This window comes from Alligator mississippiensis, chromosome 10, assembly GCF_030867095.1.
Source record: "Alligator mississippiensis isolate rAllMis1 chromosome 10, rAllMis1, whole genome shotgun sequence".
Lineage (NCBI taxonomy): Eukaryota > Metazoa > Chordata > Crocodylia > Alligatoridae > Alligator > Alligator mississippiensis.
In genome coordinates this window covers 72,085,290-72,112,932 of record NC_081833.1, presented here as the reverse complement: position 1 = coordinate 72,112,932, position 27,643 = coordinate 72,085,290, and the positions used below count along the sequence as shown (strand labels likewise).

The 27,643-nt window shown below is 43.3% G+C and overlaps 1 protein-coding gene and 1 long non-coding RNA gene across 7 annotated transcripts in view; one reads left to right on the top strand and one right to left on the bottom strand.

The window, feature by feature from the left end:
* LOC106740243 (uncharacterized) overlaps positions 1-27,643 on the bottom strand; it is a 105,288-nt gene that overhangs the window by 31,035 nt on the left and 46,610 nt on the right. For 3 of the 4 annotated variants that reach the window (XR_002090511.2, XR_009455307.1, XR_009455308.1), the window contains exons 4-6: positions 8,336-8,414; positions 2,520-2,614; positions 1,733-1,811 (exon numbers count right to left, since the gene is read on the bottom strand). This is a non-coding gene — a long non-coding RNA (uncharacterized LOC106740243). The remainder of the gene's footprint in view (positions 1-1,732; positions 1,812-2,519; positions 2,615-8,335; positions 8,415-27,643) is intronic. The other variant, XR_002090510.2, reaches the window with a different exon arrangement.
* On the top strand, positions 1,808-23,980 carry KCNG4 (potassium voltage-gated channel modifier subfamily G member 4). Of its 3 annotated transcripts, none has more exons than XM_019488230.2 (3): positions 1,808-2,419; positions 3,234-4,030; positions 21,212-23,979. In XM_019488230.2, the coding sequence occupies exons 2-3, from the start codon at positions 3,284-3,286 to the stop codon at positions 21,995-21,997; spliced, it is 1,533 nt and encodes a 510-aa protein (XP_019343775.1). In that variant the 5' UTR covers positions 1,808-2,419; positions 3,234-3,283; the 3' UTR covers positions 21,998-23,979. The 3 variants fall into 3 exon arrangements, 2 of the variants coding, with proteins under 2 accessions (XP_019343775.1, XP_059569886.1); XR_009455306.1 differs by lacking the exon at positions 1,808-2,419 and adding an exon at positions 13,839-19,329 and having other exon boundaries at positions 3,948-4,030; positions 21,212-21,297; XM_059713903.1 differs by lacking the exon at positions 1,808-2,419 and having other exon boundaries at positions 2,611-4,030; positions 21,212-23,980.

Sequence of the window (27,643 nt, the reverse complement as noted above, 5' to 3'; positions counted from 1 at the left end):
TGTTATTAGGCAGCTGTCTCGTGTAGATGCACCCTACGTCTCCTTTATGAACTGGGGATCATGAAGCCCTAACTTTATGAACTGGGGATAATAGGTCCACCCTCTCCCCATCTTGTCTATGCAGACTGTGCCCTCTTCTGGACAGGGACTTTTATTACACTTTTCTGAGTCATCTAGAGTTGTGGGGTGCTGGTTCAACTGGGGTGACTAATAAAGAATAAATAAGATGCATATTTCCAGGGTGACATATTTAACTCCAAAATATGCATTTTTAGTTTTAAAAAAGCTGAAAGAAATCAGGGCTGTTCTTTCGATGATACTGTGTGTTCATTGCTGCAGGCCTTGTTTCGATTAGCCTCAGAAATGCTACCTTGAAATCCCCAAGACAAGGGTTTTGAGGGGTAAGGCAGAAACAGTAATTGTTTTGCCCTTCAAAAAATAATTTATTCACAGTTAATGAGAACAGGTTTGCTGCTTCTTTGCATAAAAGTCCATGGGAACAACCGATCGGAAGTGTAAAAGGCTACCTGTATTAAAGGGATGGGATTTCAAGTGATTTTGAGCTATACTCTCAAGACTCAGTTGCCTGAAGGCATCTATTTGAGCTTCTCAGGAGATGGCATAATTAGCACCTGTGTGTTAGAGCTTGATAAGTAGTGAATCTTCTGGGTACCATTATGGACCAAGGGAGAGGCATCTAATTTCCAGTTTACACTAGAAGGCTTCCTGTCCTGAATCGTACCATAGTGTTGCTGCTAATGCTACCTGCTAATACATAGCTGCACCACCCAGATCCATAGGTGTTGCAGTTCAACAGTTGGTTATTCCTCCTTACAGCATGGTTCAGGTAGGCATATAACTGGCACCTAGGTGTTTAAGTGCCTGAGTATAACCCTGTTCTGCTCTGCCTGTAAAGGACTTACCATGGCTTCCTTTGTCACATGCCTTCATCTTTGCTGTAAGATCAGATCACAAAAAAAGCAGCAGGGACTCACATACTGGTGCATGAAGGACTGAAGGTACCTTTCTTACCACTGTTCAAAAGGGTCTTGTGTAGGATCGCACTTAGATGCTTACATGCCTAAGTACCACCTACACCCATGGTAGGTGGGACAGGATCTAGCCCTGGGTGTGGAAGCAGTGCACAGTATACTGGCTATGTGTCTCAGAGAGATAATTGGAATAAAGCCCTGGTTCCAATGAAATCTACTCAGTGAGCCCTGTTGCAAATGGTCCTAATTCTTGCAATGGGATCTGAGTATTTTAGGTCCGGATCTGAGTTCTGCAGCTCCAGCCCATCTAGGTACAAAGAGACCCCCCCACAAGGTCTGATGTAGGCAACAACATGAGCATGGGCTTCCACCCTTTGGGACCTGCCCGTCAGCTGCTCAGGACACTGCTTGAATCTGTGATCTCCATGCTGATGGATGCCCTGCAAGCAGCCAGCCCAAAGATCCCAGCACGCCAACCACCAGGCATGGCCAATCCCTCCTGGGCCACATATGGAGAGGGAGAGGATACTTTTTCCAAAGCTCCTGCCTGTGTGAGGCAGAGCAGAGAAGGTCCCAGAATCCCAAAAGCCAGGAGGATACATTTCAGTAGTTATATGGGAAAAAACCCTCCAGGCAGGAGGCTCAGAGACCCTCCCTCTGGCAGAAGAAAGCCCTCTCCCAGAAATTTGGCTGGTGGCAGAACCCATCTCCCCAGCAGCTTCTGGGGCTCCTGAACATACCGCTTCGCCAACAGGATTTAGGAGCGAGTCCTGTCTGCTGAAGATGGCCCGCGCTGTCCTGAGAAAAATCGTCTGGTCTCTGCAAGGAAAACAAGGATGTGATGATTAAAAGCATTAATGGGGACAGGGAGCATTTTGCTAATGAGCTTCGCCACAATGTATTTATTATTAAACCCGATTGGACGGGACTATCCTTTCCCTGGAGGCTGCTACTGAGTTGCTGCATCTGACTGCTGCCTGCCGGATGGATGGATGGATGCTGGAGATTAGTTCTAAGCCCTTCCCCCTCCGCTCCCCTCCTCTTTCAGGACTTCACTGACAGTCCCCAAGGGAAGCAGAAGAGAGGCAGAGGGCAGCCTCCACCAGCTCTCTCCATTCAGTTCACCATGACGCCCCAGGAGCCCAGGACAGGAGCTGCCTCCTGAGCCTCTGATAGCAAGGGAAGGTCCCTGTTTTGCAAAGGATACACAGGACCACTCTGCCTCTCTTCAAGAGGGAAGGAAAGAAAGAGAGAGAGAGGAGCCTGAGGTTTGCAGAGTGCACTACTAATTTTTCATGTGATCAATACAGTAAATATCCCCAGGTCTCTCTGCTGGTTAGTAACTCAGAGGAGAGTCGATCAGTTTGCAGCATGCATTCTCCACTGGCGGGGAAGCCAGGCGCCTGGGAGCAGCCAGCATCAAGGTGGTGAGTAACTTTGGGGAAGTTGCTTTGGGATTTTTGTGATGGAGAGGAGCCACGAAGCATCAGCACAGTTGATGGGCAAAGAGAAGGATCTGTTCTTTACCAAGAAGTCTGCTGATCAGGCCACTGCCTGGGAGAAGACGTGGTTCTCTGGGTCGCTTTGGCCTCCAATGTCCTCTCAGTAATGTGCAGTGGTATCTGGGTGGGTTAATAAGAACACGCAATTTTTTTAGCACTTGACTTGGTTACTCTTTGCAGCACCCTGAAGAAGTATTGTCAGGAAAGAGTGTAGAGAGGAAGGAGGCATTTCACTTTGAGAGCTTCGAAGTTAAAGCAATTCAGAACTGAGCATCCAGCTGCTGACTGATAACTGGCCCCCAAAACTTTAATAAGGATTACACAGCTTTTTGTAGCTGATGTGTATTTCAGAGAAGCCACAGAAGCAAGCAGCCTGCAAGTGCTAGCAAATTCAAAAGGTAGGCTAATGACCAAGATGTGCTCTAAAACCAATAGCCTGCTCTGCTCACACCCCATCTTTCAGTCAGCCATCGCTGAGCAATAATTATGAATGAGGCTTGTTGTTTTTTTCTCTCTGTGTGTGCGTGTGCGTGTGTGTGTGTAAGTGTGTGTTGCCAGACAACCAATGAGACTGGAAAGCAAACTGCATTCACAGGCTGCAGATTTCAGGAAGAGGCACAGAGATGACTTTTCCACGCACACACACTTTGTGTTGTAGGGAAGTCATCTGTGATGCCTTTTCTACTGTTATAACCTTTACTATTTTTTCTTCCTTCCTCCTCCGTCTTTCGGGTGACAGCTAACCCCAGTCTGATGCCATTCGGGACGTCCCAGTGAGAACTCTCAGAGATGCCTATTCTCTCGGGAGGCAGCGATCAAGACTACAGCAACATTAGCTACACTTCTTGTAGTTCCCTGAACCGTTTCTTTCCTGTCTCTGTTGAGACCCCGTCTGTCAAAGGGGTCCATTACCAAAGAGCCAGGAGGATTTACCACTCGGATCAGCTCTGTAAAGTCGATCTGAAGAGGGAAATCGTGATCAATGTTGGAGGCATCAAGTACCTGTTCCCTTGGAGCACGTTGGATGAATTCCCACTGACCCGGCTGAGCAAGCTAAAGTTTTGCAGCAGTTACGAGGAAATTATTCAGCTCTGCGACGATTACGATGAAGACACCCAAGAGTTCTTCTTCGATAGGAACCCCAGCGCTTTCGGGATGATTGTCAGCTTCCTGGCAGCGGGGAAGCTGATGCTCTTGCGAGACATGTGTGCTTTGTCATTCCAGGAGGAGCTGAGGTACTGGGGGATTGAAGAGTCCAACCTGGAGAACTGCTGCTTCCGAAAGCTGTTTCAGAAACTGCAGGAGCTGGCAGAGATGCGCAAGGAGGACATGCAAACAAGCCAGGATACCGCATGTGTCTTGGATGAGAAGACCAAATGCGAAGAGTTCATGAACAGACTTAGGGACATGGTAGAAAATCCTCAATCCGGACTCCCAGGCAAAGTCTTTGCTTGTCTCTCCATTCTCTTCGTGGCCACCACAGCCATAAGCCTTTGTGTTAGCACAATGCCAGACTTAAGAGCTGAAGAAGACAGGGTAAGTCGGTCTTTTTTTTTTTTTTTTTTTAACTAGGATTACAGCCTTGCTCTAGCGTTACGAGAAGCAAACCTGTCATTGTTAGACATGCATGGCAAGAAAGATACAGCATCCTCACCGAGGATCCTCAGGGAAAAGGTATCTAATGCTGTCTGTTTTACAGAATGGAAGCAATTACTTAAACTGACTTTTATCTCTTTCAAAGCTAGTCAAGCACAAATAATTGAAACTAAGTTTGCTATTGATTACTAGCCAGGGATACAGAAAAGTCTCTGAAAATGAAATACATGGGGATGCATTACCTTACAGCATTTCTTTTCCCCACTTAGTAAAGAGGGGTGAGCAAGAGTTACTGTGTTTGGTGCTAGCACTGAGGATCGCACACTCGGTCACAGCAGTTTCATCCTCAGCTGTCTGTAACCAAAGAGCCCTCTGGTTATCAGTAATTCTTTGAATGATTATGTCAGCAAAAGAAGTTATTTTTCCTGCCAACTTCCTTTGCTAAAAAGATCACATTGTATTCTGGTTTGATAACTAGATGGACTCTAGTGTGGTTTGAATTTAGGAGACTGAAATAGTCCTTAAAGTCATTTTCACAGAACAAAAGAAAGGGGGAGGTTACTGCAATTTTTGCATAAAGATATTAAAATAAAGCGAGATATCTGCAATCTATTGTGATGGAAGCAGAACTGCAAAGCTTGCCTCCAAAAGCAAGTGCACAAGTTTTGCGCCCTGTATTTGTATGCACAGAAAATTCGCAGGGGCACTGCTGAAGTGGGGGCTGAAAATGTAACTCCCTAAACACAGACAAGCCTTCTCCACACAGATCTCCTGCTAGAAATTCAGGGCAAATAAATGAAACTTATATTACACACAGGATCTTTCCTTAAAACACTATTCCCTGGGATCCGGCTACTTCCAGTATTTTTAAATACCTGTCATTCTAATAAGAAAAAGGGAGTTAGTACTTTAATGAAGTTTTAGGTATAATACCATCCAAACTGACCAAATGAACACTGGATCCTTCCCTAACCTGCACTCTCTAGCTCTTTCTTTTAAATAACTATACACCTTTGAAAATACTGAAAAGGCTACACAGTTAAACCAACCCTAATCATTTTGCTCATTAGATGATAAGATTCTCATCGCTTTACTCTCAATTGCCTAACGAGACTGTTTGCACATTTACTGCCCGATGTGATGCATGCAACACTGAAATTTCTGCGTGCTTTATTGCCTGAGTAGTAATTCAGAGAGGCGCAGAACACGATCCCACTGAAGATATGCCATAACATTTGATGTCTTTCAATAAAATGAAGGATTGCACAAGAGGCTGGAATTTAAAGCCAGCATTCCCCATTCGGTTTAGCCTCCTGGATTTCTATTTGCATAGAAAGATTGTAGCCCTTCAGTGATATGCTGGGATCTCTAGTAGCTAACCCACAAGATAATCTGTTTTCAAGTAAAAACTGTTAAGATACTTCACTGCTTCTAAGGAGGAGTTATAAATACAGAGCATCCGTCTTATAGTTATAAGCAAAAAGAGTATGAAAAGTTCTCTAGGAAATACTGCTCCCTTCTCAGTTTGTTTCTAAAACTGCCTGGCTGTATTTCATCTAAAGCTCAAGACATTAAGAGAACTATTTTCTAATGGATTTTATAAGGAAAGATTAAACACACAGTGGGGGTAGTACATCTCAGCTAGATCTGATTAATGCTCGCTCTCTCTTTTTTTAACATTAAATCCCTCTCCAAAAGGCGCACACTTTGAGCACAGGGTTATAGCTGCCAACTGGCTTTGCAGTAATTGTATTGCCATCAAAATGTTCTATCCCATAGAACGGTATTGAAGAGTATGGAGATTTTGTGAATCAATAGAGATTTTTATTTGCAAAATTACTTGAAGCTAGTTAAAAGTTTAACCAAGGATGATGATGTGAAATGCTGCAGCAGTTCAGAGGCAATCTGCTGAGGGTACGTGCTGGGGGGCGGGGGACTGGAAAGAAACTGGGCAAAGGATAAAATTAGTCTTGATATCAGGAAATGTTATGTAATACAAAAGTCTCTAATCCGCTGGAACAGCTTTCCAGATGCAAAACTAAGTGGCAAAAATCCTATTGTTCAAGTCATTTCACACCAGGCTTAGCAGAGCACAAGAGAGTTTGCTTTCAGGAGTGTGGCTTGCAGAGGGGTAGACCACATGAACTAGGAAGCATTTCCCAGATGTGAATGCTAAGCTTGTCGATGTGTCTGATTAAAATTGGGAGCCACCAAACCTAAATTCCCCTTTCCAGGCACCTAAGAGCGGTATTGCAGCTAGAGCAAGGCAAGTAACTCCTAGTACGGATTTCAGTTTAAAAAAAGGCTGCAGCCTACAACTTGTAAACTCCCTCATTCTTCTATTCATCATTCTTCCCCCAACTGTCTCTGCAACAGAGTCTAGGCCTGGGGTTGCTGCTCGACAAGCAATCGGTATCTGAAATGTTGGCTTTTGGGGCTGAACACAAAGGTCACGTGCTCTGTTTCTCTCCAATGCCTGCTCGAGCACAAGGCAGGTTTCTGGGGTGGCAGCATTCGAACTCTGAACTCCTGCAGTCGGAGAGCTTTGGGAGATTCCTTGGGTCCCGCTTCTGCGCAGTTTTCCTGAGAAAAGGACTAACTCTCCAGGGCCACTAATGAAGAAAGCAGGGGCTATCACATTCAAGATACCAATTAAAAAAAAAAAAGCTTTACCTCGGTGGACACATGCACCTCTCTAGGCTCCATTCTCTCACCATCCCAGCTCAGTCTGGGTATCAGAGCTGGCCGGATACCAGCTCCAAGAGGAGGATGAAAGCAAGAGGAGGAGGGAAACCTGTACAAATTGAATCCGCTTCAGTCTGAAGGATCAGCTGTCCCACCCCTGCAGGCAATAGAGTCATTTGCCTTTGTGGCTGTAGCAAAGAAGCCCAGCTTGCTCTGGCAGGCAGAAGAGCAGGCAGGAGGGGAAGTGAAAGCTATGGCAGAAAATGAATCAGGAGCATCAGCATCAGGGAAACCCGGTTACCATAGCAGCAAGAGAGGAGGAAGGCAGGCAGGCATCTCTACAGGCCTGGGCACAGACCGGAGAGGAGAGGTCTTAAAGGTACAACTACAGCTGAAAGTAAAATAAAGCTGGGGGGGAGAAGGGGTATGCATTTGGTCCAAGACTGCAGAGAATAATTATAGCTACAGACGATAGAACTGTGCCTCTCTATTGTTTGAGTGAGACTTATACCGCGCGGGGTCTCTGGATCAGTCCATGGGGTGTCCACCAAGGTGGTGGGTGTCAACATTGATCTTAAACTTACAGTCAGAAGAAGAGTATAAACCAGTTTCATGACAGATTAGACAATTTGGCTAAGTGCAAACAGTCAAAAAGTCAGGGGCTGAATAGATTCAGTCTTCGCAAGTTATTCTAAGCTGCATAGACTGAACTGACAAGCAAGTGAACAGACATTCACTTTTGATTCTGGAAAGGCAGCCACATCCCTGCAGTGGCCCAGGCCAGAAGCTGGGGGGTGCTAGAGCAAGCCTCCCTACTCTGCTGGAGCAGACAGCTTGGGCTGAGGCTAGCCCACCCACTCTACAAGGGGAGGAGAGGAGAGGGAGGGGGGTACAGGGAAGTGCAAAGCACCCTGAGACGCTGAGAGACTGTGAATTAACGTTATCTGGAGGGGATCCAGGACAGAAATTCAACAAATCAATTTAACGTATATCAGTTAAGTCTGATACTACATGAATCCAGGATTATCTTACACCCATTTCAGCTACTTTGAAAGTGGCTGATGTGCATTGAACCCCTGTTGTGTTACAGATTTGAACCAGTTTCCAATCACTTATCCTGGCTTATATGTAATTTCTGTCCCTAGCTCGTGTAAAAGCGATAGCCAGATCATGGGTGTTCTGTCATGGAAAAGGCACCCATATCTTGGGTACACAAACAAGTATGTATTTGTAGGTGGGATTGTCATTTATGCACTTGCAAAATGTAATAGCCCCTAAAAGTTAAGCAATTTGGGTGCACAGATCAAGGTGTGGGTCTCCCTCAAGACAGCTAAAAAAAAGACATGATCCAATTAGAGGCAGATCATGAACTGACGCAAACTGTCTCTGAGCCATTGGTTCTCATAGAAGTATGATAATTTACAGTGACTGAGAATCAGTCTCCCAGACAAAAACCCTGGTTTTCCTGAGAGTTCCCAAAAAGCAAATAATAAGAACTCAGAATCTCTCATTTTATAAAAACCCAGGGATTTAAAATCCCTTGCTTTTGGCAGCACTTACTTGTGATTTTGGTGGGCTTGCTGTCAGGGCTGTAAGACGTTTCAGTGGGACTCAAAGTTAACTTGGAGTCTTAAGGAAACTGCAGAAGAAAAAGAAAATGTTTTGAGCAGGTGAAAAGACCTGTTATTGGCCTTATTGGGAAGGCAAACGAGAACAGTTTAGTGCGGGATAATCCTGTCTTGAGCAGGAGGTTGGACTAGACAAGAGGACCAATCCCTAAATAACTCCTGACACCTACAATGGGAAAAATCACATCTGTTTGGCTCAGCATCTTTCATCTTACATTGAACTGAAAATCTCTACACTTCTTTTTACAAATATGTACAAATTTTTAAATGGGCATACAGACTTGCGTGTTTAAGAAGTTTTTTAAGTCATTATAATACTTATTAAATGTATGGGACAGTCTATATACTACATACTGGGAGCATATACACATGCACCTGACAGTGCAGTTGCTACTGTGCATTCATTTTGTACTTGCCTTAGCAAGCACTTTAGCTTCAGCAAGCACTAAATGCACGTGTTTAACAAGCACTTTAGCTTTAGCAAGTACTAAATGACTGTGCAGTAGTTAAAGTTACTGTGCAGTCCCGGTGGTGCCTGGGGGTTGTTTCCAACCCTACTGTGCAGTAGGAACGAGCTACTGTGCAGTAGCTTTTTGCTACTGCACAGTAGTGTTGCCATCATGGTTCATGCCCACCAATGCTACACCAACGTGGCATCTCGTGTAGATGTGCCCACTGTATATACTATATGGGACACAAATACTATATACAACAGTATTGTTTAGATGTTCAGTATATATCATTCTGCAAATTCTTATCAGAGGGATTATTGTGGTCACAGATTCTCCTAAATCCTTAGCACTGTCATCTATAACAGAGGTCTGAAGTACCATACCCATTGTAGTCTAGAGTAAAAATATTATATATAGTGTATTAAAACATGAATATGTGTTTTACTGAAACACCCATAAAACATGACATAATAGCATGCAAATAACTTATTCACATCACAGATCAGAATTGCTTGAATTCATATAATCTATGTAAAATAATGCAGTAAAAATACTCAAGAAAGAAGATAGAGCAAAGGAAAACAAAGGCTGTGAAGGTGTCTGGAGCATGACTTTGTTCTGAAGTTTGCCTAACGCTACAGGAAGGGCAAGTAGTCATTCCTCTAGAGCTGGTCTTTCTAACTGATGACACCCTAATTAATCAGCCTTCAGATTATTAGTAATTGCTCTCATGGATAACTAATCCCAGCATCTGAAAATGTAAATTTTCATCCAAGTCTTGTTCCTAACTTCACCGGAGGCTTCTGTTACATTAACTCCACTCTTCTCCTGCACACCAAAGGAGAGCAGACACTCAGTGTGAATGGAAGCCTGATAGTGTTGGCCATCCGGGTACAGGTTTTTAGAAGTGTTCTGCTCCCTTTTAAGCACCCAAAAGAAATGGCCAGTTTTCAGAAGTGTTCAGTTCCCAGAAGCCTGCAGGGAGAATGATTTTATTCTGAAAAGTTGAATGCTTCATGATGGTGACTATGTGGATGGTGCTAGTTTTTCAGTGGCTTTGAAAAGCAGGCTACAAATGTGTCAGACCAGTGTTCAGGAGGAAAAAATTGGGCACTATTGGCTGCTTTACGTAAGTCTGGCTCGGGAAGTTTTCCAACAGCATTTAGGTCCTGGCTTCCTACTCTCTATTGTGGAGGGACACACAGCTGGGGTGGGTATCTGATCCATTCCAGGTCCGTGGTCTGTCCCATGCGTTCTGCTCTGACACATGTGCGTTACCAAGGGACAAACCCTTCCCTCCTCCCCTCCCTTTGAGGTTGTCAGAGATATTCACTTTAATCACCTGAGTTAGTCTCAGGGCTAGGGTCAGAAGTTGCACATAAACCGGTTTAAGTCCTTGGAAACTGGTTTAAACCTGTAACAGAACAGACGTTCGGTGCACATAAACCAGTTTCAAAATGGGTGAAACCGATTTAAGATCAACCTGACTGAATGTAGTGTCAGACTTAACTGATTTGGGTCAAATCGGTTTTTGGACCTTCTGTCCCAGACCCATTCCTGGTTCAAAAGTTAAATCACAGTCCCCCAGCATGCTTTCCAGCTCTGGGCTGTGCTGGGCTGTGCTGTCTGCTTCAGCAGAGAAGGGTTGCGGGGGGAGGGGGCAGGGGCTGCCTCCACCCAGGCAAACCCCAGCTGAGGTCTGGGGCCAGGGAAAGGGGCTCAACTTGCCATCCCTTGAGTACAGAGCTGCCCTGCCCTGCTAAAAACGTATTGCTGGCTGCAACTGTGGACTACAAATCCCAGAGGCACCTGGAAACAGGAAGAGGAAGTGATGAGCAACCCTGCAGAGTCTGGTTACTGTGAGTTTGGACTGCAAATTGCAGAGACCTTGAGGGGAGCAGAAAGATAAAGTGAACACACAACCCATGCTGGCTATGTGACAGAGAGCTGTGGTCTAGTGCCCCCCCCAGCTTCTGGCCTAAGCCACTACAGGTATGTGGCTGCATTTCCTGAATCAAAAGTGAATGTCTGTCCAGTTGTTTCTCTATAGTTTTGACTAAAGTGCAAAGACTGAACTGATTCAGCCTCGGGCTTTTTGACTGTTTGTACTTAGCCAGGAAGTTCAGAAACAACTGTGTAATGTCTAACTCCTTTGGGATGATGGACATGTTGGCACACTCGGTCAGTACTTACTCTGCCCATCTTCACTGTAATGAATAGATGACACCTGTCATCTGTTCTTCTATAATGAACTCCCTCTGTCCCTCTTCATCTTATACTTGTGAATCCCTTTTCCAGCCCAATATATAGCTTTGGTGGGTCTTCGGTTCATTTTTAGACTGGTGAGATATGATTCTGGATTTTCACCACTAAAGATATTTTAACCTAGCTCAAGCACACAAAAGATAAATTACCCAGTCTAGAGGAAGGCTAGGAAGTACCATAAACTATGCACAGATTTTCAGTTTCCTCTTCTACTACTATTATTTTGTACTGCAATAGTACCCAGAAGACTCATCCTTGTTTCTTAATCATAGGCACGTCCAGACAAATGCACACTTACGTTTCCCTGGGGACAAATTGCAGCAGCACATAGCTGACAAATAGCAGTGGCACATGGATGGGTGCATCCAGATGAGCATGCACATGCGCTTTGCATCACCTCAAAGGCTTCTGAGGTGCTGCAAAGCACATGTGGCACAATTAAAAAGTTCTCCATGCTGGATATTTGCAGCGCGGAGCCAAAATTAAATACTGGGAAATCCCAGGATCTTAAAAAAATGGTTAAAAAAAAAAAAAAAAAAGCAGGGTGGTGCACATGGCTGCAGCATCCGCCACCCAAAACTGGAGCTGGCCAGCTAAAGCTGCACTCCGGCTGCCGGCCAGGCTCCGCATGCATGGATCACTGCTGCTACAGCCACAGGTGCTACCCCTAGCCTCCTCTATACCCTACCTGGGGCAATTTGCCTTGGGGTATTCCCCAGGGACAAGTAGCAGCTGCACAACTAAATGCCACTGCTATTTGTCCCCAGGGAAATGCACATGCACGCTCATCTGGACACACTCCATATTGTGTACTACACAGACATATAAAAAGAGGCAGTCCCTGTCCAGAGAAGGGCAAAATGTAGAAACATTTAAAATATAGAAGAGGTAGAAGGAGACAGTGGGGAAAAATAACCTGCCCAAGGACACATCAAAGTTCAGTAGCAAAGCTTAGAATAGCCTAGGCATTTCTTGAATCCCAGTCAAATGCCCTATTCATATGATTATAAGGTTTCTCACAGTAACAAAGAGGCTTCCACTAAGTTTATCTTCCTCCTTCAGAAGGGACAGTTATTTTATCGCAGCTCCCAGCCCAGATCCAGAGCTGGTGTAAAGCGGCACCACTTATTCAAATTCATGCTGTTGTTGCCCACATTAGTAAGGGCTCTGGCTAAAAGCGTTTACAGAATCAGGCCCCAAGATGATAAAATTACCTTTTTTATCTTTAAAACTTGCTTTCCCAATAAAAAGGCCAGCATATTGCATGCAGATTTAGAAACTGTAATCTCTTTATTTATTCGCTAAAGCCCCTGCTAATGCAAACCCGGCATTCATTTATGTTCCTCAGCGGCAGTAGTTTTAACAATGGTTTATATAAGTTCAGGGGTTTTTTCCTCCCCCAGACTGAGGTGGCAAATCATTGTGTGATGCAAGTACACACACAATGCTGCTTTAACAGCTAGTCCTTCAGCAAATCAGGACACCGGCTCTCTCTGCAGGCTGTAAACCTTTTCATTTTATTGCATCAGCTCTGTAACCATAAATCCAAGTGTCTGAGTGATCCATAATAGGGAGTTTTCACGTTCTTCTCGAGTGTCATTTGATTCGATGGAGCATGATTTAATTATTCAGGTAAAGCAGCAATGCAGGCACAGTAGTGATTCAGCACTACCTGCGGCAGAGGGATCGCATTTCCTCTTGGGGCAGACTTGTGCACTCACTCACCAAATTTTCCAGTTAAAAGATTTCAGTTAAAAGATCCCAAGCCCTGCTTAGTGTCCCAAAATGAGGTCAGAGGAGCCTTCAGGGAGCCGTTTATGACCTGCCGCTGTTCCTCATGTTTGTGGAGAGCTAGCAGAGCAAGCCACAGCCCCTTACTCACCTCCTCCCCAAACTCAGCACAACTCTTTCATTCAATTAGGGCAGCTGGACAAGATGCCTCTCGCTCAACCCCCTTGGGGAGTGCCACTCCACCAAGGCAATTCTCTGCTGTCAAGTTACAGCCTGAGTCGAGCCTCATCACTGCAGAGGGGATGCAGCATGATGCAGTCTTGCCTAGAAGTCAAGTTACCTGCAGAAATGAAGTGGAAATTCCTAAGAGGGGTTTCACGTCAACATGTGCAGGGCTGCCTAGTTTCCAGGAGTCGACTAAAGGGCTGTGCAAATGAAAACAAGAGCAATCACGCTAGGATAAGCCACCACATACACTGCTGGATAGCGATCAGGCTGTGCAAGCAGGCAGAAGGCAGGTTCTGTTCTTCCTTAATAGCCTACAGCAACAATGCAGTCTGTTCCCATCTGTTGGTATTTCAGTGGACGCTGGCCTCAATCCATACAACTGTGCTTAGAGCTGAGGGAAGGATTTGGGCAGTAACTGGCTGCCTTTGAATCTGCCAAGCAAAATCTGGCATGCACCAGGAGAAGTTGCGCAGATGCTTGAGTTGTGACCTTGGATCACCCGCATAGCTATGCTGTCCTGTTCACTTGCAGCAACCATGTTCTTGCGACCCATCTACAACAGCGCAAGCTGCAAAGCCAGGCCCAGACCTCCATGCAAGGAGGCCCCCAGGCATGTTGAGATGAATTTGAATTCAGGCTACTAGGAGGAATCAAATGCAAAGTTCTCCCATAATTTGCACTGTGTTAATTCAAAGCTTGTGTGATGTGAGTAGGAGTGTGCAGGACAGACTCAGGAATCCTGTCTCTTCTGTTTTTCAGCTGACTATGGAACCAAGCAAGGATCTAATTGAGGGCAGCTGATCAGACATCTAACACCGAGGGTGTGGTTGCCAGGAGGTTTGGGTTCAGGGCTCGATCAGCCATGGACTCACTCTGCAGTAATGATCAAGTTACTTTCCCCATCTGTAAAATGGAAACAACACTGATGTACTCACGTGGCTGTTGTGACCAAAGTGCCCGATGTATGCTAAATCAGTAATGTTGTTAGCCTTTCTTGTAAGTACAGCACAGTAGAACCCGACCCTCCACAGGGTTAGATTTTGCCAAGATGATATAGAAAACTCTGCTGTTCTTATACATCCAAAAACAGCCCGGTTTTGCATTTGAGAATGCAATGTATTTGAGATCCAATTCATATGCCACAGAAAAACATTTCTATAATCACACAGGTTGCCGACACTGAACCTCCAAATAAAGTCAGTCACTTTGAGTGTGGGAAAATTGGCTTTTCTTCAAAATAAGAGTAAGTCCCCATCCGCATGCCTTCGTTACTCTTTCTTTTAGGTGGAGGTCATTTATATATACAAATAATTAAATACACCTGCCCAAAGTGTAGAGTACATAGGAGGATAATAGGTCTCTGCAGAAAAAATGCCAGAATTCAATATAATTGATCTATCTGTGGAATTTCTAAGGCACATAACTCCTTAGTATACGAGTGCCTTTTATCTTGATAATTAAGTTGTCCCAGGCATCCTACATACTCCTACGGACTTCTATTCGAGCCAGTCATCGTTACAAAAGGCAGGTGGAAATGGACACTATTCAGAAGGTGTAAATCAGGATGGAATGGAGACAATAGGTCAAATCTGAGACCTTAGTTCAAATCTAGGGAAAATGTCCTTCATACAATGTATGACACAACCTTCAACTGCTAATAGTCTAGACAGATTCAGGTTTAAATGTTCAGAATCCCCAGATTATATATTTTAAGAAGATCATATGGCGTTTGCGATCTGCCAAAGAATTTTCTTATTCTGCCTTTGCTTCAGCATTTTATAAAAAAAAAAAATCCAGCACTTTATAGTGAGGTAGAGGCTATACGTTAATACATTCTACTAGGGACAAATTTTAAGCAGTGGAGGGTTAATTGGTTAATGAGAAGGTAATGGTTCACAATAGGCACATCTACACATGCCAATTTAAGGCACATTAGCCATTTTAAGGCGCATTAAGGGCGGAGTCTATACGTGTGCACTCTTAATGCACCTTAAAAATGTCAATTTTAGGCTATTCGCACCTAAATTTGATACCTACAAAAGCAGGTATCAAATTTACGCACAAATAGCTAAAGCGCCTTAATGCACATGTAGATGCACTATTGCGCATTAACACTGTGTGTGTGAACTGACTTGGGACTAACTTGACTCCTGAGTCGCTCCACACACTGCATTATTGCGCCTTAGCGTGTGAACGTGTAGACACGCCAAAATCGCCTTAATGTGCATTAGGCAAATGCACATTAAGTTTAGGCTCTCGTTAAAGCATGTGTAGACCACCCAGTGGGTCTTAGAAAGCAAGTTTTCACCACACCAGTGAGTGCCTCCCAATGCAGCCAAACAGACTGTAAGATGCTCACTACAGGAACAGGTATAAACCTGATCTTGAAGGTATGATGATAGCTCTCTGCCTTTCTTCCTCCATTCATCTATACAGGATTGCTGTAGAACTACATTTTCTCCTGGTCTAGCAAACATACCAAGCCATGTTTTATCTGCAGATCAAGTCGATGGGCTACTTATTAATTTCCCCAAAGGAAATTCTGCTATGTCTTCATAGCCAGGGTGACAATTATCTATGTGTGCAAAAAAAATATATTATTTCCATTTGGTAAGATTTATGCCTGTGTTAAATGGGATATCACAGCATAATTCTTAGATCTGGCCTTGTTTATGACCATGGATGTCATTAACTACTAACTGATGTGTCACTGTGAGCCAAGAGGGCATGAGGCCAGGAAGTTCATCTTATTTTATCTTGCAAGCAATACTCAAGCCACAGTTCATTAAGCACAGAAACTACTGGTAATTAGAAGGAGCTAGGAGTCTACCTCTGGTGGCAGGTCCTTTGCTGAGCTGAGATCCGCGAGACTGACCTGGCATAGTCTCAGAGTAGCTGGATTGGTGCAATTTGAACAGGCGAGCGTTGCTGAGAGACTGACTGCAGTAGAAACAGCTTACTGGAGCTGCAAAGTTATTGTATAGCACACATCCTGCACACACCAGCCCGACTGCACCTGTGGAAGCTTTTGTAAGGAGTGAGCATGAATAAGGCAGAACATCCCACCACTAATAGATATATTTTCTAGCGATGAGGTTTCCTGTTTTCCAGGCTGCGATGTGACAATTGAAGGGAACTGTGCAACGTGCAGCAATCTTGGTGACTCTTTTAACCACTTACAGTCTGAGTAAAAATATCAAACTGAGGCAAAGACACCATCATAAGACTTCTAGAGATGATCAGGATTTCTAAGCACCTGAGACCAAGGAAACAATATAGAAGCTGGGGTATAAGGGCTGAAAAATGAAATATTCTCCAAATGAACCCATAACCACAACGGTCATTCCAGAGTTGGACTTATTCAAGGAGTATGGATCCTATCAAACATGATGATGAGCTTCATTTCTGCCTTTATAGGTTTTAAGTAGGCTCACATTCCTGGTAATATGAATGAGCTAACATCAGAGCAATGTTTTCCCTCTTTTATTAATGGGTAAAATGTGTGTATTTTTGTGCATGTGGGTATTTTCCTTACCCCAAAACAAAATGTCATGGATAGTGTGGTCCAATGTCTTGAACAAAAGGTGGGAATCCATAGCTCTTGGATGTGTCACACAGACTCTTGATGTGCCCTTGGGTAACTCATTTAAATCTCTGTACATCTCATTTTTCCCAGTGTAGTGAAACATTGATTACTCCTAGGGCAAGATTTGCAGGAAATCTTGTCACCCATAACCAAAACAAGACAGTTTCCACAACACGGTACAGATAATTAATTAGAGTTCAGCAGTCTCAAGGGATCCTTGTAAGTAATTGGTACAGAAAGGCATTTGCAAGGAGTGAAAGCTTATTTTGTTTTAAATGCAATTAAATACCACTGATGCACTCTTTCCTGGCTCCACCTTTGGCCTTCTTCCCCACAAACTCCCATCATGCACATTCCTGTAAGGACTATACATGTTCTTCTATGTCCGATCTTTATTATATATTACAGGTATGCATGGACTGAATTAAACCATTTCCATAGTAACCAGTACATCTGATAATATATACTGACGCATAATAAGTAAAACCTGTGGTTCTTATAGTATATCATGTTCATAAAAAGGTACATATACTCTTATTTCACATAGGGTGGGTTCAATAGGGGGGAGGGGGATGTTAAGGCAACTTTTGTGTGTCACCGCTGTACCCTCTCATACTTGCAGCTATGCATCTTCTTCGCACGGACCTGGAGGCTGGTAGATGGGCCAGCCACTGAATTACATGCATTTCCCCAGTACCGTGTGCTGTGGCCAGATCTCTGCTGTGCCCCTGTGTTTCCAGTCCTGCGCACACAGTCCCAGGACCGTCGGGACTTCTACGTGCTAACAGTGCAGCCATCCTCTACCCTGCCGGCTCTGAGGCTTCAGGCTATTCTAACTCTCTTAGGATCCGTAAAGGGAGTGGAGTCTCAGTCATAATTTCTCCGTATTTCTTACCCGCAGCATAACAAGTAGTGTCTTTGGGGGAAAAAAGTGGAAGTTTGAAGTGGGTAGCTTAATTCCTTGAGAGGATTCATATATTCGGGAGCTTACCTGCGGATACTTCATCTCTCATGCTTGGTATACCTTATTATTAACAAGCTAGTGTTTCCCTTCAGCACTGAATCCATTTTTTCCCCATATATGATAGCAAAATAGCAGCCAGGACATATTGTGCTTCCTAGGACTTCAGCAACAAACCGGAGGGAAGATCCATAAATCCTGGCAACCAGGAAATGACCCTTTCTTTGTCACCTAGGAGTAACTTTTTATGCTGAGTAAAGTATTCAGTGTAGAGTATTTGTAAGTGCTCAGCATCAGCCTAAATTGGTTCCTGTTTCAGCCTAGAATTGTACCCTAGACCAAAATGGAGTTAGGCTAACTCTCATACATTTTTTTTAAAGTCCTACCCAAGATGGTTTGCAGTTATCACATAGATTGCACTGATTTTTCAAAAGAGAAAAATCTGGTACAGGGCATGCTGAGTTGGATAAGAGGGATCTTGGTCAGGTAAACGAGGCAGTTTTAATGAGTCAGAGTCCAATCTGTCGTAATACCTTCGAGAGAAGCTAACTCTGCTGGGATCTTAGACCTTTCACTTCCAGATTACTGCCCAGCTCAAATCCACCTCATGTCTGTACTTACTGAAAACCAGTAGCATGACTGATAAGAGGTCAGACTAAATTTAAAAGCTATTACAGACCGGAAGAGGTCCATGGTTCCAAATACAAATGAGTACTTTGAGTAAGACCTGAGTCAAGGGCAAGATTTAGCTTGGGGCGATTAACTTCATACCTTACCTGTCTGCCCCTTCCCGTACAGCATCCTGCAGCAGTTTTCCTCCCCCAAAACAGACTTCGTTAGCATGGGAAACTGCCAGCTGCTAATTGCCGAACAAACAGAAACCAGTGGGCAGAACTGCCGGTAGGAGAGAAGTTGTTCTCAGTCCTGAAATGGGGTCAGTGCTTTTTCTCAGGCTGCTCAGAACAGCGGGTCCCACTTGCCAGAGACCTTTCTCCACTTCTTGGCTAATCTTTCCCACATAATTAACCACCACCTCAGCCCTTTTTCCTCTTAGGCAAGAACGACGTCTGGGGCTTTTGGTGCTGGGGTTTGAGGAATGTGCTCTTGCTTCATTGTAAAACGTGCAGCACAGAAATTGCCTGAATGCCACAAGGGAACTCACTGGTTCTTTAACATCAAGAAACTCTGCAAAGAATTATAATTTCATGGAGGGAAATTTGAAGTTACACATAAGTATTTGTTGGGGAGGGGTGTCTGGACTAACTTAGCCATGGGTCTTGAACAGCTTGGCAAGTTCAGGACCAGATGCCTAAGAAGGCAATGCAAGAAACCCTGAAGTAACCTATATATAGTCATAGGAAAGGTATTTTCCTTGCCCTTATTAGCAAAATGCTTGCTTATGCCTGGAGGGTTATAACTTTTTAAAATCCTTGTTTATTATTAAAACCTTGTTTATCAGATCGTTGCCACGGTTCTATGCATTACACCGGGGAAACCGGGGATGTATCGTTATTGCCACTGCGCTCGGTAACGGGCATTTCGCCTACCTTGCACTACAGGAGATTCAGATCCGTCCGTGTTTTATCACTATATAGTGCAGGACCGCTGGGACGTGTCATTCTCGGTGCTCTCTTGGCAAGAAGCATAAGCAGAATATGAAACACCCTCGAGGATGTCAATGCAAGGAGCTGAAATTGCCCGTGGTACTTAAGTTCTTTTCTTTTTCCCACTATTTGCTGCTTCTGAACTTGGATGCTGGTCTAACCAAGAGCCCTAAAATAGCTCTGTTATTTCCTGATCACAAGATGGATGGAGGGTAGAGATGAATAAACAACATATATATCGCATCATATATAAAAATACCCATGTAACACAATCCTGTAAAAATGGATTCTCTGATTAAAATGCTTTTTCCATTAATTTCCTGTATGAACTCAAGTATAGTGTTCCCCCAACTTCATTAAGGCCAGAATTTTACTGTTTGTTTCTAATGAATGCCTTGTATATATCTTTTGTTTTCTGTTAGTGTATTGTGTGGTGTGCAGGTCAATTTTTATACATTTTTGGTAGATGCACTCATTAAATTGGCTAAGTACCTAAAGAATAAGAGAGAACATCAGTAGGACAGTAACATAGCTTTAATTACAGGGACAGAGATTGTGATATTACTCTTTTTTTTCCCCTCAGCCAGAAAGGGCTGTAGATTAGAAAATACAGATGCTATTTTTGAAACGTTCATTGTAAGCACATTAGAAACAGATGGGAAATGTGCTGATAAGGTATCAGTATTCCTGTATACGTATGTAATAGGAATAAAAAGCAGGGTGAGATTTTCTAGTCTATCTAAATATTGGGTTATTCTCTTTCAAAACAACATAATAGTGCATTTGGAAAGATGATCAGCTTGCAAAGAGAGGAAATAGTTCTTATTCAGGTTCTTCCTAGTGGGAAAAAAAGCCTAAATACGCAACAAAAGGTGGAGGAAGGGGGGAAAAAAAAGGAGCAGTTCTGAAGGTATACCTGAAATTTTCAGATATCAATCATGAGGCAGCTTAGAGCATGCTGCTTTATGGCTAAAATTCCTGGCAAAAAAAGTACTTTCCTTTTTCTGTAGTTTCCAAGTAGCAGGGAATCAAAAAAGCTGAAGGGTCTTACTGAAAAATACGGACTCTCGGAGTGATCAGGCTGCTCGAAGGTCTTACAGACTAACTGGTAACAGTCCCCATTTGGTACACAAATGTGCGAAGCTCAGTGAAGGAGCTGATGTACTAGTGATTCAGCCCAGTTAGCAAAATATTTAAATCATGCTTGAAAATAATGAATAATTCACATGACACATCACTGGAGTGACCAGAGGCAGGCAGAGCAGAGGCTGCAACAAAAGAAAAAACTACAGCTTGGAAAAACCAAATGCTACGTAACACCATCGCTGACTCTGAGCAATTACACCCAGCCAAGTCAGCAAGTATCCAATATAACGCACTCCTTTGGGCAGTACTGTACGCATCTATGGGACAGACAGACATATTGAGGGGCATATCGAGTATACAAGGCCAGAGAGAGAGAAAAAGGAAAAGAAAAAAAAAGAGGTATTTCGATTATTACACAGCTTAGTTTCAACTAGCTTTGACATAGCAAATTTTCTTTAATTTGCATAGACACTAACCCCAACCCTAACCCTGAAATCAAGAGAACTAGATCAGTTTGCACCAGCTGGAGATGTGATCTATTGTACCTGGACTCATTCATTTCTATTTTAAGGGGTCAAGTGGGACTTACGTGGCCCAGAGGCCTTGGGCTGGATGTCTGCACTGGGATGAATGTCATCCGTGTAGGCTAAAATTAATAACAAAAGCTGAAATAAATTTGAATGTGGGGTTATATCAGTAACCCCACTCATTCAAATAGCATTCTCATGTCAATGAAAGAAACCTGTCAGGAGCCCTAGAATTAGCTGTTTGGTGGGGTCTGTTCTTTTCTGATACCAATACCCTCCAGGAGATGCACATTTCTGCTTCCTAATGTTTTCTGATGTCAACTCGCAGCCTGTTCATTTTCTTTGACCTTCTCTTTGTTTTGTGCTAGGGCGAATGTTCTCAGAAGTGCTATTACATCTTTGTCATTGAGACCATCTGTGTGGCTTGGTTCTCGCTGGAGTTCTGCCTACGATTCATCCAGGCGAAGAGCAAGTGTCAGTTTTTCAAAGGGCCCCTAAATATCATTGACTTCTTGGCTATTTCACCTTATTATGTTTCTCTTATTGTGCTGGACGATGACCCGGGGGAGGAGACCGAGAGATCGAGCAGCAACTCCTATTTGGAAAAGGTCGGACTGGTGCTACGAGTCTTACGTGCCTTGAGGATCTTGTATGTGATGCGCCTTGCCAGGCACTCCTTGGGCCTGCAGACTTTGGGGCTCACCGTTCGAAGATGCACCCGGGAATTTGGCCTGCTTTTGCTCTTTTTGTGTGTAGCAGTCACGCTGTTTTCCCCTCTGGTCTATCTCGCTGAGAACGAATCTGGCAAGGTCCTGGAATTCACAAGCATTCCAGCCTCATACTGGTGGGCCATCATCTCCATGACCACAGTGGGATACGGAGACATGGTACCAAGAAGTGTCCCAGGTCAGATGGTGGCTCTCAGTAGCATCCTCAGTGGGATACTAATAATGTCTTTCCCAGCGACTTCCATATTCCACACATTCTCCCATTCCTATTCAGAGCTGAGGAAAGAGCATGAAAGACTACAGTCTCAGCTCAACCGAATAAAAAACCCCAATCACTCTGCTGGAAGTGACACCTTCAACGAGACAGACAGCTTGATTTTGGAGGAGCCGGCCTCCCCAATCAAGTACAGTTACACAAGAAACTAAACCTGGCTGCAAAACCTCTGCGAGGGCAACCATAATTGATCGGTGTAATGTGCAAAGCCAAGCAGAGCAACAACATGGGTGACTTGCCGTTTCTAACGCAATTTCTTTTCACCGATGTGGGCAGAACAGATTGATCAAGCCAAGTGGAGTCTTGCAATGCACCACTGTGGAGATAGTGAGCCTTAAGGATGTCAAAGGTCAGGGGTTATTCAAACAAAAAATATCTACTCTTCATTACTGCTCACTTTTAATTGATAAAGCTAATAAGGAAGTCCAACTTTGCCTATACTAGTTATATAACCCGCTGAATTCCCAACACTGAATGAGTAACAAGCAGAACAGCTTTTGCTGACATAAATAACACCTGTTGTTTCACTTGCCTTTGAGTTTCCAATGTTCTTTGCAATTAACACCTAGAGCCAATTACCAGAATGGATTCTTTTAGGGCTACGCACCATTGCCATTTATAACGTGCTTATGACCAGGCATATAGAAGAATCCGTGATACCGATGCACATTCTATATCTAAAGCACTAACAAGCTTAAGTGAAGTACTGTATATGAAAGCTTTTACAGCTCGTTCTGCAGTCAGATGCTCAAATCTATAAATAAAGGATTGCACTGCTACTGTCAATGACTTATATAGTGCTTGTAAGAGAGTTTGCTTGAAATGCAAATTTCAGCCTGTCCTCTGTAAACATTTCAGATGAGATAGATGAAGTTATAAGTTTTCAGATTATTTTCTTTCATATACTTGAGCTAATGATGAAAGAATAAAAAAGGCATAGTGACTAAAAAAACCCAAAAAGGAATCAGTGCTTTCCTGTGTATTGGATTGGGATGGTATCACGACATGTGAAAAAAGGTCAAAATGAAAACGAATATATATTGCAGACAGCAGATGTGGAATCAGCCAATAAATATTCAAAGGGTACATATGTTATATATTGTGAAGAATTATTTCTTGGCCTATTAGGATGGTTTCCCAGAGGAACTCATGGAGAATAACTCATTTCATTCTCATTTTGGGGGACATACATCTAGATGGAACAATGTACTAGGTCTCATGGGATATCCTAGATGGTCTTACCCATCTCTGCTTTCTGAGATACTGTGAATTAAGTTAATTAGGACTAAATCTACAGTTCATGGGCAGCACCTATAAACAAGGGCTATAGCTTTAATGAGGTACTTACATACTTCAGGTTAGGCACGTGTGTAAGTAACTTCATTGAAATCTATAGGATTCTCACCTGGTTAACTTGGGCAAGTATTTAAAGTTTCTTCTGGATCAGGGCCTAAGTAAAAACTTTCCTATCTGATTAATGGTCTTAATTATGGCATTTTTCAAATCTTATTGAAGCCCTGCAAGAGAATATTGTCATCCAGATTCAGAAAGGGCTATATTGTGTGCACAGCTGCAAAGTCCCATTTTCACTGCTGCGAAGTGAAGAGCCCAGTATACATGCACACCTTCGAGCAATTGTACTGCGAGTTGTATGGGGAATCACCTGAATTGCATGTATGGATATGAAAATGAGAAGTTATGGAAGTACAGTAGCTATTCATACATATTGGGTGGCTCACTCTGTGGTGGTGGTTGAGAATCTAGGTCTGTGTGCTATGCTTTGTTTGACTCACTGCTTATATACAGCAAAGCAGAGTTATTAACTCATAGAAGGTCACATCATGCTGTGGTCTGGTAACCCAAATAGAGGAAACTTAGCAAATTATAGGGCTGATGCTCCAACACATTCAGGGCAAGAATGATATAGCTGAACCATACACACACACACACACACACTTTTAGATATATAAAATGCATGCATATATATATATATATATTTCAAAATAAAACCATTTTGTGTCCCATGATCATTTACTAGACCACAACTTTTCTACCTACCCATAAATGATGGGTGTATTCCACAATACTGCCATCAGTGATACCCACTGCTGTGTAGTTTTCCACTCACTGCACACAAAATAGTTTCATTTCTAAATTAACGTTACTTTTTGAAACACCTTTGTATGTATATAAGTCTGTATGTATGCATGTATGTATGATTGTATGTATGTACGCACACCCGCATGCAAATACACACCCACCGAGTCCACCCACACATTCTGCTTATTTTATGCCTCCGTCATTGGATTTCTTTCTGCAGTTAAGCGTGCCCCTCTAACAGCAAGTCTTTGGATATGGTATACCTTGGAAATACACATTTTCATTAAAACATGACCCTCTGGAAAATTCATGAAATTAGGCAACCCCATTGATTTTCCTTCTCAATCAATACTTTATTACTTTAAGAATTATTTCAACATGGTTATATGGAAAACTAACAACCTCCCCCCCCCCAATTGCAGTACAATTTTATGATCTAGTTGGCGCTGTTTCTGCTTTGAGCAGGGAGTTGGACTAGATGTGACCTCCTGAGGTCCCTTCCAACCCTCATTTTTTATAATCTTATGATTTTGAGCATACAGAATTAGAAAAGTGCACAACCTTTTAATTAATACTGAATGTAGCATCAGCTTAACATCTGATGGGCAAGTGACTTTAATCAGTCTCAAGCAATCTAAAAACTTTGATGATCCAGCAAAGCACTTCAGTATATATGTAAATCCCACCAAAGTCCATACTGTGTAAGTAGGTGCTTAAAATATTGTGAGGGATTATGTAGGGGTTACTCAGGTGCCAGAGTTATGTGTTTCCATCTCTAATAGACATCAACATATAGCCCAGTCTGGGCTCCCCGGGTTTTCGTGGAGATTGTCATTCATGATTCACTATGTTATTAAAAAGGGAAAAAATATGTTGAGAGGAACATTTAGTTCCTGTGTAATTCAATCTAGTAATGAATTCAGTACAGGCAGTTGTAATTAGCGGATATTGTTGCTGCCAAGTACATATCATTTCATAAGCAGACTTAATTAAAAGAGCAGTTAAGGTACCTGGTATCCAGCTTCTCATCTCAAAAATCTGTTTTTTCCCCCAAATCTGAACACAAGAAAAAACAATAAGGAGCTTTAGGAAATGCTGTTTATTTTCAAGGCATGAACAATCCTAGCCTACATCTAGACACTTCTTAAAGCATAGGTCTTATCACTATCCTTCACATGCCTGCAGATGGTGGCAACAGTCACAGAGTGCAAAGCTCTCCAACCAGCTCCCAATCACTGTCCCATGTTTGCAAAGGTTGGTTAATGCTGTACCCTGCAAACCAATTAGCGACTATATACTCAGACTAAAATAGTTCCTGCCTCCCCTTTTTTTAGCCAGAGGAACTGATGAACGGCAAAGGGAAGTTGCTGAAGACATCCGAACTGAGATGCACCAGAGCTCGGGTCATAGAACCTGCCTGCTTTGCACTCTGCAGGGTTTAGGGATGAAAGCCGTTGATCAAAACTGATCAATACTGTTATGGTTCCAGTGGACATCAAATCCAAATAAATAAATAAATAAATAATCATGTGGCAAAAACGTGAGAAATCATTCTCAGTAGTAATTCCCCTGCTCTTGGACTCTCTCCTCTTGCGGCCTGCCACAGCCCAAGCCTGGACATCTTCCAGAAGCACTGCAAGACCTTCTTATTCAGGCAAGCATTTAGCAAGCCAGGTCACATTGGGGGTTTGCTCGGGCAGCTTGTTCTGTAAGTATATATCTTATTTCACTGGTTTTTATGAGGCTATGTTCTCTTGAATCTGCCTGGTGACTTTTTGGGGAAAGCTGGCATATAAAGGGTAACATATAAAGCGAAAACAGTAGAGACAAATACAAACCCACTAGCATTCATGTATCATGAAGGACATGGGGTTTACCATTTAACTCAGATAAATCAATCAGTGGAATTATGAGACTGATGAATTCCATTGCCATTTACTTCTAGAGGTACTGCATATTTTATGCGTGGCTTAAATCTAAGCAATTTATAACCTTGGGTCACTCAGTGCTGTTATTTAAATCTTAACCAAATTCCAGAAGTACAAACAATTCATTTTTATGCGGTGATTATGAAAACCGAATCAAAACATTTCTGTTGAATACAATCTACTCAACATGCTCGACTGATTCCTAATCTAACCTTGTTTCTTTCGATGACCCGGTCACTAAAAGCTTAAGTGCAGGAGTCGAGGTAGATGTCACCTACTTGGACTTTAAGAAGGCCTTCGACACAGTATCCCATCCTATTCTTATAAACAAATTGAGCGGTTGTGCCATAGACGATTACACAGTTATGTGGTTGGTAAATTGGCTTAAAGGTCGTACCCAGAGAGTGGTGGTGGACGGGTTGGTATCGACCTCGAAAGATGTGGGCAGTGGGGTCCCCAAGGCTCGGTTCTTGGGCCGGTGCTGTTCAATGTCTTCATCAGCGACCTGGATGAGGGTGTGGAAAGCACTCTGTCTAAATTCACAGATGACACTGAACTATGGGGTGAAGCAAACACACTGATGGGAAGAAACCAAATCCAGGTGGACCTGGACAGGTTAGAGAAGTGGGAAGAGAATAATAGGATGCACTTCAACAAGGACAAATGCAAGGTGCTGCACCTAGGGAGAGGGAATCACCAGCACACCTATAGGGTGAGGGAGGACCTTCTCGGCAGCACAGCAGCAGAAAGAGATCTCGGAGTCCTAGTCGACTCCAAGATGCACGTGAGTTGCCAATGTGATAAACTAATTAGCAGAGCTAACCAGACTTTGTCATGCATTAGTAGGTGCATCACGAACAGGTCCAGGGAGGTGATGCTCCCCCTCTATGCGGCACTGGTCAGGCCGCAGCTAGAGTACCGAGTCCAATTCTGGGTGCCGCAATTCAAGAAGGATGTGGACAACCTTCTTCACAGGGTCCAGAGGAGGCCACTCATATAGTTACAGGCCTGCAGGGTAAGCCTTATGAGGAGAGACTGAGGAACCTGGACCTTTTCAGCCTCCGCAAGAGAAGGCTGAGGGGGGATCTTGTGGCAGTATACAAATTCACCGGGGGGGAGGGGAGCGGGGTATAGGAGCTGCTGTGTTCACCAGAGCACCCCTTGGAATAACAGGAAACAACGGCCACAAATTGACGGAGAGCAGATTTAGGTTGGATATGAGAAAGAACTTGTTCACAGTAAGGGTTGCCAGAATCTGGAATGGGCTCCAAGGGAGGTGGTGCTCTCCCATACCCTGGGGGTCTTCAAGTGGAGACTGGACAAGCACCTGACTGGGGTCACATGACCCCAGCACATTTTCCTGCCACTGGCAGGGGGTCGGATTGGATGATCCTTTCAGGTCTCTTCCGACCCTAGCATCTATGAATCTACTGAGGAATATTTTTTATTTCAAACTGGTCATTTCTTTCAATCGCCTATTAAAAGTAAACACAAAATGAAATCTTTTACAAATGGTCATTTTTTAACCCAAGTCAGAACAAAAGATGGTGAAAGGCCAGGTAATCTAATGCAATGTTTCTGATTGTACATGAATTCTTCTGCCCATGAACTCAATATATACTTTCCAATTTAAATCAACCAAGTGATGGAGCTTCCTTGAATTTGCTTGGGAAATTATTGCATGATCTAAAAAGCGCATTATATTTGCTATGGATGCAAAAGGCCAAATAAGACAAATAGCATGATGTAGAATATTTTTAACGTACACTC

What these genes read in the sequence shown, in the direction of transcription:
- KCNG4 (XM_059713903.1), top strand. Translation starts at nt 3,284, where the DNA reads ATGCCTATTCTCTCGGGAGGCAGCGATCAAGACTACAGCAACATTAGC. An exon ending in TAAGAGCTGAAGAAGACAGG is followed by an intron (nt 4,031 to 21,211) that starts GTAAGTCGGTCT and finishes GTTTTGTGCTAG; the next exon opens with GGCGAATGTTCTCAGAAGTG.